General features: G+C 36.5%; 1 protein-coding gene across 1 annotated transcript in view; it reads left to right on the top strand.

The window, feature by feature from the left end:
* Positions 1-9648, top strand: part of ZNF280C (zinc finger protein 280C) — a 48236-nt gene that overhangs the window by 18214 nt on the left and 20374 nt on the right. Inside the window, exons 8-11 of the mRNA XM_008576783.1 lie at positions 705-925; positions 3692-3849; positions 4531-4631; positions 5467-5613. Of these exons, the coding sequence (XP_008575005.1) occupies positions 705-925; positions 3692-3849; positions 4531-4631; positions 5467-5613 (627 nt within the window). The remainder of the gene's footprint in view (positions 1-704; positions 926-3691; positions 3850-4530; positions 4632-5466; positions 5614-9648) is intronic.

Raw genomic sequence — 9648 nt, 5'->3', positions numbered from 1 at the left:
AAAAAAAAAAAAAAAAAAAAAAAAAAAAAAAAAACTTAGTTTTATCTTATTGGGGGGAAAAAGGCTCATGTATGAAAATGTTCCACAGTAGGATCAGTTTATATGAGGTCTTGATTTTACTCATGAAATTTATTTCCCCTTTAAATATTTAAGCATTCTATATAGAATATGTTGAGGTTTTCAAGGTGTAACTGATGCTTCTTTCTCTGTGTTCCATGCATTTTCTAGCACCTTAAGTCTAGAGAATGGCAGGTTAGCTGTGCTCAAAGTCTAGTTCCAACCAGACTCTACTGAAATAATGTTATTTGGTAATTAAGCTTATACATAATAGCACATCTTACCTTATAAGCTATATTCTCACAAAGATATGAAATATTTTTTTTTTGCCAAGAAACAGATTATTATTGAATATTTACATCTGAAAAGAAAAATTACAAGGAAAAAGGTCTTAGATATATAGACATCCTTGATCTTAAGGTTTTCAATTTGTTTTTGAAGCTATTTCTTTATTAAGATAGTAGGTATTCATTGTTTGAATTTTTTAGACTATATAAAGGAGGAAGCCAACATTTGGTGAATATCTTTCCAGATATATTTCCAAGCATAGTTTTACATGACCTAGCTCTAGCTGTAAACACAGAATCATTTTTTGATATATAATTTTAAAAAGAGATACAAGGCTTATATATTTTTTCCTCTTTCAGCATTGTTGTCCAGACATGGTAAATAACTATTTGGAAAGTGTTAAAGCAGAACTTTCATATGCTGAATACAAAAATAAGACTGGTTCAGAGAAAGAAAAATTGGTCATGTTAGTAAGTGACTTTTATTATGGAAGACATGAAGGAGCCTTTGGGGAAGAAGAGAAGACTTATACAACCTTTAAATGTTTCAGTTGCTTGAAGGTTCTTAAAAATAATATTAGGTATGTAAGTAGTTATTTTTCCTATTTGAAAATTGAGATACTACAGATATGAATATTGTATCTATATTTTTCTGTGCCATCCTAGGTAAGCTATTTTAATGTTCTGCTAAGAACAGAGGAAGGTTATCATGTGGAAAAGCTTGTGTTCTTTCCTGTATTCACCTGGATTCACCTAGTTTGACTCCTGGATTTACCTAGTTGTATTTTTTCAGCTTAAGAAAGGACAAAATGTGTTTTAACTTCGGGGAAAGTTACTTATTTTTTGTGTATTTATCATTGAACTAGGAGTTTTAATGAGATATTTTTATTTTCTAGCTGGTTTTGAATCTCACTTTTCTTCATATCACAAGAACTACTTTATCCAGTTTGACCTCCTTCATAGTAATCTTATTTAATGGTGAAATTTTTCAATTAATATTTATAACTCTTAGCACATTTGCCTTGTAAAGAAAGTGATTTTTTATTGTTGCTGTTGTTGGCTAGCCAGTATGGGGATCCTAGCCCTCGCCTTGGTGTTATCATAAAGTAATCTTTTTTTTGATGATCTTCTTTTAGAGAAGTATCAGGTCTATGAAACATGTCTGCTTTGATTTTATAATTTAACACATTTTAAAACAGAGATTTAATTCCCAGTGGAATTTTCAAGATTTTATACATGTGCTTTAAATTTTAGGAACTTGCTCTTTGCAATTTTTGAGTTATATGGTATGTTACATATATGTCATGTTAAGTGCGATAGTAACAGGACATATCTATCAGTGTTTTACATTGCTTATATAGCTTCACATTTATATTAGGTGAAGTTGTTTTCCAACATTTTGTTATAAAATTTTTCAGATATTCAGCAAAGTTGAAAAATGTGTACAGTGAACATCTGTCTATTTACCATGTCAATTCTACCATTAAAGATTTTACTGGGGCTGGCCCGGTGGTGCACTGCTACAGTACGCCGCTTGGGAGTGCGGCGGCGCTCCCGAGCAGATCCAGCTGATGGTAAATTCTAAAATCAGGCCTACTTGATGTGAACTGAGATAAGGAGTTTAGTTTCAAAAAGCCTGATACTGGGGCCGGCCCAGTGGCGCACTGCTACAGTGCGCTACTTGGGAGTGCGATGGCGCTCCCGCCGAGGGTTCGGATCCCACATACAGACCAGTTCCCGCTCACTGGCTGAGCGAGGTGTGGGCGCAGCACCGAGGGTTGCGATTCCGTTGCCGGTCCCGGTCCGGTACGGGCGCGACACTGAGGGTTGCGATCCGTTGCCGGACACAAAAAAAGACAAAAAAAAAAAAAAAAAGATTTTACTGTACTTGCTTTACCACATATCTATTCAGCCATAGAACCCATCTGATCTTTTGGATACTTTTCAAAGTAAATTGCAAACATTTACCAAAACCAAGAGGAAAGAAGATATTTCAAGGTGTACCATAACCAGGTCTAATGAGAAGTAGTGTTTTAGAGATATGAAAAAGAAATAAATGTTAAAACTTTTATGATGATTGATATCCAGGTTGATGACATTATCACTTCAAGATTATTTCCTTTAAGGACTCATAGTGAATACAGGTTGAGCATCCCTAATCCAAAAATCTAATGTCCAAGATCTAAAATGCTCCAAAATCTGAAAGTTTTTGAGCTCCAATATAATGCTTAAAGGAAATGCTCATTGGAGCATTTTGGGTTTTCGAATTAGGGATGATCAGCCATTTACGTATCTATAAATCAAAAATCCAAAACATTTCTGGTCCCAAGTAGTTCTGATAAAGGATATTCAACCTGTAATTGTAAATGCAAGTAGCTGACCCAGTCTTAACTTGTTGTTTTGATTGAATAACTTTACTTTGAAATTCAGCAAAAAGCTTGAGTAAACTCTTTGAAATAGTTATGCCCATTTATATTTTACTCTGTGCCATTGAAGGTCATAGTGCCTTCTCACAAGAAACCTTTTAGGGAAGCTGAAATAGCAGAATGTAAAACTGAAAAATGGACAATGCTACAAAAAGCAGTCTGCAAGGAAAAATGAATAGTGTATGCTAGCAGTTAGCCAGTATCATTAAATAAAACAAAAGGTTCTTGTAACTATAGGCATTAAAATTGCTATTACATGCATTTAGAAACTAAAACACAAATAAAAATACCAATAATTTGTCTTTTAAGCAGCTGAATCCTGTATATCTTCAGGGCCTTCACAAGATTTCTCATAACTCCATAGCTGCTTTTGGTGGTAGGGTTTCCTTTCTTTAGGTATTTTATTTTAAAATGTAAATAGTATTTCATGCATGAAAAAGAAGCCTGCTATTTTTCTTTACCAAAAAAATTTTTTAAATGTGAAATAATGATGAAGATATATAGCATATGAGTGATATTTCATATTAACTACATTAATGAATTATTTTGAAAACAAAGATGAAAAAATTTAATGAGCCACTTAAAGTAAATTATTTAAAGTGCATACTTTTCTAGAGGGCTTAGAGTTGTTATTTTAGGTCACACACTGCATTTTAAAAATTTAGGTCCTGGGCCGGCCCCATGGCTCACTTGGGAGAGTGCAGCGCTGGTAGCGCCAAGGCCGTGGGTTTGGATCCCATATAGGGATGGCTGGTGCGCTCACTGGCTGAGCATGGTGCGGACCACACCGTGCCGAGGGTTGCGATCCCCTTACCGGTCAATAAATAAATAAAAATAAAAATTTAGGTCCAGATACTTATTTGTGAGATTTTTCTTCAGTTATAAATCTGAATTTTTGCACCTGTTGACAATCATTTATAGGTTTATGAACCACATGAAACACCACTTGGAACTTGAGAAACAGAACAGTGAAAGCTGGGAAAACCACACCACCTGCCAGCACTGCTATCGGCAGTATATCACACCCTTCCAGCTGCAGTGCCACATTGAGAGCACACACACACCCCATGAGTTTTCTAGTAAGTAACAATGTTATTGAAGACCTGAATTTTATTGATTTTGATCATCTGAACTATAAGGAAATCTTAAGAATTCTAAGAGAAAAACAAGAATAAGAAACAGATTTAGTAATTTGAGGGCAAAATTGAAAAACAAGTTATAACTTTTATACACTTAAATAAAACTTGTTACTAAAATTGAAACCTCTCTTGTAAATAATTCATTAGTGGAAACTTCCTTGGCATAACTCATTCATTATGTATAGGGGACTAAATTAGAGCTCCCAGTTTCAGTGGTTTTGAAATTTGAAATCAATGGCCTTGATTTGTACAATGGTAGTTAAAATTTATAGAGTCTGGGAATAGGACAGCTTGGATTCAGATCCCAACTCTGCCTCTTAATATAGCTGTGGGATCTCATACAAGTTACTTACACTTTCTGTGCTTCTGGTTTCTTGTCTGAAAAAATGAGGATAAAAAGAGCAGGTCCTCCCCCAGGGGTGTTATGAGAATTAAATAAGCCAATATAAGTGATGTCATTAGACCAACGTTACAGAGTTAACAGCTATAGAATTGTTAGAACTACCATCACTATTACTACTACTACCATTACTATTATTACTTGCTGTTGTTATAAATGTACAAAATAAATATTTTTTATATACTTCCTTAAAGTGGTATAATGTTTTTTTCTACTTTCAGCTATTTGCAAAATTTGTGAATTATCATTTTCAACAGAGCATGTTCTTTTACGACATATGAAGGACACTCATAAACCTGGTGAAATGCCATATGTTTGCCAGGTACACACATTTTATTTAGGTGTTTGTTTAATTTTCATGTGCTATGAGTTAGTATTGTTCTTTTGATTTTTTTAACCATTTAAATAAAAATAGTTACTGTACTAAAATTGAAGACCTTCTTCATTAGTGGAAACTCCCTTGGTTTAACTCATACATTGTATGTGGGCATGGTGGACTAGATTTTATCTGCAGGCCATAGTTTGGTGACCTCTATACTAGATAAAGAAACACCCTAGCGGAGAAACAAACATATGGGCTCCTCAAATAGGGAAGAAAATAGGAAACACTCTTAGTTATAGAGAACCCAATTAAATCCTTTGGGACTAGTGATTTTTCAGAATTTGAAGTGACTCCCAGTAACAAGAAAGCAAGATGAAGATAAATTTCCCCTGGTATGGCCTGGATGCTATTTAAAATTTAAAGAGAGTACTCTGTTTTATATAGTAGGAGAAACTTTACAGAACAAGAGGTGTCAGAGCTTGAAAATTCAAGTCAAGGTAGGGGGTGATAGATCTGAAAAGAAGAACGGAGTCTAGCTATATTTTGGAATATATCCCTAAACTTGGGAAGATAGCTTTTCTGTTTCAAAGATTGTCTTTACACCAAGGTCATGGGTTTGGATACCCTTACTGGGTACCGGCCAGCTACCAAAAAAAAAAAAAGGACTATCTTTATTACTTGCAGTAATGAAATTCTTGGTTGTAAAGACAGCAGAGCTGGAGTAGTTGTACATAATGTTCTTCTAAACAAATGACCTGCCATTGATTGCTACTTCGATTGTATTGCATATAAGTTATAAAATTTCAAATTAACTAAATCTTCTTTATGTTTCTAGGTTTGCCAGTTTAGATCATCAGCCTTTTCTGATGTAGAAGCTCATTTTAGAGCATCCCATGAAAACACTAAGAACTTGCTATGTCCGTTTTGCCTCAAAGTTAGCAGAATGGCAACCCCCTACATGAATCATTACATGAAGCATCAGGTGAGATTTAGCAGTTCTTATTCGTGCATGTTGTCTTAGTGAAAAGATATAAATATCTATAGATGTTGATATAGATGAAGACTTAGAACATTGGTTAGATTTGTTCTGGATGGACAGCAAAGTTATTCCAAGTGGCACAATTAATTTACAGTTCATGCTCAATTACTTGTGAAACCTCCACTTCTTTTCCTTGCCTGCTTTCTGATGATGCTGAGGGTCATAAATAGCAAAAGTTCTGGAAGATAGCTAGAAATAGAAACCCCAGACTGGAGTAAAAAAGGGAAGATGGGTGAAATATTTAGGTTGGATATTTTACAGTCTAAGAATGGTGGGAATGGGATGATTTTTTTTTTCCTTTTTGTCTTTTTTACTGACCGGTAACGGGATCGCAACCCTCGGTGTCGCGCCCGCACCGCGCTCAGCCAGTGAGCGGGAACTGGTCTCCACATGGGATCCGAACCCTCGGCGGGAGCGCCGCCGCACTCCCAAGCGGCGCACTCTCCAGTGCGCCACCGGGCCGGCCCAAATGGGATGATTTTGAAGGTGATCATCAAGAGTAGGAAAAAGGATAAGTTTGAACTGAGGAAGATAAGATTGAGGACTCATAACCTTCTGTTTTCCTCTTTCCCTTCAAACCTTATTTTCACTCTCTAACCCACTTTTTTTTTTTTTTTTTTTTTTTAAAGATTACTGGTAAGGGGATCTCAACCCTTGGCTTGGTGTCGTCAGCACCACGCTCAGCCAGTGAGCTAACTGGCCATCCCTATATAGGATCCGAACCCGTGACCTTGGTGTTATCAGCACCGCACTCTCCCTAGTGAGCCACGGGCCGGCCCTCTAGCCCACTTTTTACTGTGAGAAGACATATGGTTGTCATCAGTGACCCAGAGTGGTCTTTTGTAGCAGCGAGTAACAAAGGAAACAGCAATGACACTTATCACCAGATATGTGAACTATGCCAGAGAATTATAGTTAGGTTATAACTCGTTTGCTGCATGACTTTTGCCAGTTCTGCTATGTAATTTTTGGGATACCAGTGTTAGTGCTTACACCTTTCCCTTGAATTCTGATTTTATGCTTACTGATTCTTTTCCTGAAACTATTAGACCATCCTTTGTGCTTTGATGAAACAGTGAATCTATTCTTGAGTGTTTGGACTAGCAGCAGTGCCTTTGCCAAAATCAGAAGTCAGTGGCTTTACTGAATCAATCAAGTTTTGCCTCCTCTCTCATCAGCTCATTACATTTTCTTACTATGGATTAAATTGTCATGGCCAATTTATTCAGCACTAGTGCTAACATGGCTTTTGGTTCCAGTCATTAAATAATCATGAAATCAACTTGTAGTTGTTAATTGGAAAAAACCATAAAAGCAGAATTTCCAAATACATTCAAGATCACCTATGTTATGATTGGAATGGTACCAACATACTTATTTTTTGTCCTGGTAGGCCACCTCATATTTAAGAATCTCTGGCAAAATCTTTCTAGGGTTTCCTCAACAGTGTTCTATCAGATGTTAATAGGTGTTCCCCTCTAAAATTGTTCCTTGTGAAAGAAATTTGGTAAATGGCTGTATTTACAAAATTAATGGGGGTTTTTGTTTGTTTTTAGAAACAAGACTTTTCAGAGTTTTTAATATGCTAATAGATATTGTAAATCTCCAAGAATGGAACATAGTATATAATGTTCCCCAAACTTATTTGACCATTGAACCCTTTATATGCATAGTACCATTAGCATTTCTTGAGAAATCTCTGTTCTTGAGGGCTCTACCTTCATTACCTAATTACCTTCCAAAGACCGCACATCCTTATACCATCACTTTGAGAATTAGGATTTCAACATATGAATTGGGCGGGGTGGGGGAGACATAAACATTCAGTCCATTGCAGATGCTCAATTTTTTTGGTCATTTTGGAGTACCTAAGAGGTAAGCAATCAGCAGTAAAGAGGAAAGAATCTATTGACAAGAAGGTTCATCAGGCATCCCTCAAGGTATTTGCAGTTTGCATTATTATTCACAAAAGACTCAAATCCAGAGCTGAGCAGGATTATAAGCTTGTAATGAAATGACATTACTAGTGCAATTAGTGCAATTCTTATTAAGAATTGTTAAATCTATGGTTCATTTTATTCTTTTTGAAGACTTTGGTTACAACTTTTTCCTAAAAAGAATATATTTTCATGTATTGAGTGATTTTAGAGCTAGAAATTCAGGTTGTACAACTTTTAAGGGAGATTCCAGATGTGTTAAATATCCTCAATAGCTCTTTAATAATAACAATAAGCAGTTAACTTATACTAATCACTTGCCATATGACAGCCACTGGTGCTTTTATGTGCACTATCTTGTTTCATCCTCACTACCACCCTGTGAAGCAGGTATATGATTGTGTCCATATTGTAGATGAAGAAACAAAGCTTTATAGCGAGTAAGTAACTTACCCAGTGTCATATTCTCTAATAAATGGCACAGCCAAAAATTGACTTAGAGCCCAAGCTTTTACCACAGATTCATATTTCACACTGACATTAAATCTAAAGGCAGAAAGTACAGTCAGAATTATCCTTGAAAAATCCCTCAAATCACCCAAAAAATATAGTGTTTGTCAAAAAGTTCAACACAGACAACTTTTTCTCTACCCTTGGAACAAATTCTGTTTCTTTGGTTGAGCATTATGTTATTTAAAAATGTACTGGATCAGCATTGTCCTTAGCACATTGGAAGCATACATGCATGAGAGAGATGTGCAAGATTTGAGTCCAGTTAAGGGAATAGTATATTAATGTCTGTTATCTCAGGGCTCTGGGCAAATGTTCATTGAATGGAATGGCAGACATTTTGAACTAAATTGTGCCTACTGCCCATGTGTACTCTCTTTAAGTCTCTTGTTGTCTGCCTCACTACTTACTTAATAAATACTTATTGAGTGCCTAGTATGAATATATGCCAGGGACTGTTTTAGATATTGGGGATATATATATAGACATGAGCAAAGCAAAGCTTGTGCCCTCTGGAATTTGCATTATGGTGGAGAAAAATAACATGTGTGCGTGTGCGTCTGATGTCTGAATGTATACATATGCAGCTGGTGGTATCATGGAAAGAAAATACAAGTGGATAGGGAGTGCTAGGGCTTAGGTGAAGGAGGGGTTTCTCTTTTTTATGTAGGGTGGTCAAAGAGTGCTTCTCCAAAGGGAATAAGGGAGTGATTCATATGGCTATCTGGGAGAGAATGTTCCAGGCAGAGTAAACAGTAAGTAGGCAGTGAGATGAGTATGTACCTGGGACGTTCAGGTAACAGCAAGGAGGCTAGTATGACTGGAGCACCATAAACAAGCGGGAGGAAGAGTAGTAGGAGATGAGGTTGTAGCAACAGAATGCAAGCCAGATCGTGTAGGGCCTTGAAAGCCAGAGTCAGGATTCTGGAGTGTTATGGAAAGCCATTGGAGGGTTTAAGCATGTGAAAGATCTGCGGTGTTTTAAGATCTGACAGCTATGGGAAGGATAGACTGTAGTGGGAGAAAGGGTGGAAATGAGGAGAAGATACACTATTGGAAGAATCCATGTGAGTGGCTTAGACTAGTATGGTAGCAGTGGTTGGAGATAATGAGAAGTGAAAAGATTATAAATGACTTTTTAAGGTGTTGACAGCTTTTATTAATGGGTTGAATGTAGGGAGTAAGAGAAAGAGAAGAGTTAAGAGTGACCACGGTTTTTGTTTGTTTGTTTTGTTTTGTTTTTGTCCTGTGCAGCTGCAAGAATGGAGTTCCCATATACTAACATATTGAGAAAACTAGGGAAGGACCAGATTTTGTGCCACCCCCCTTCCCCTATAGGATGGGTAGGAGGGAATTTAGAATTCAAATTTGTTCCTGTAGATTTGAAATGCCTATTAGACATCAAGTAGAGATGTCAAGTAGACAGTTGGAAGGATGCTATTTAAAGCCATGAAACCAAATGAGGTATCAGTAGAGGTAGAGGAAAGATTTCTGGGAACTGCACTCTGGGGAACTTTGTGTGTGCCCTGTT

The sequence above is a fragment of the Galeopterus variegatus genome, unplaced genomic scaffold, assembly GCF_000696425.1.
Source record: "Galeopterus variegatus unplaced genomic scaffold, G_variegatus-3.0.2 Scaffold1401, whole genome shotgun sequence".
NCBI classification, from domain to species: Eukaryota; Metazoa; Chordata; class Mammalia; order Dermoptera; family Cynocephalidae; genus Galeopterus; species Galeopterus variegatus.
The sequence above is the reverse complement of the archived record's forward strand: the minus strand, read 5'-3'. Positions and strand labels throughout refer to the sequence as shown.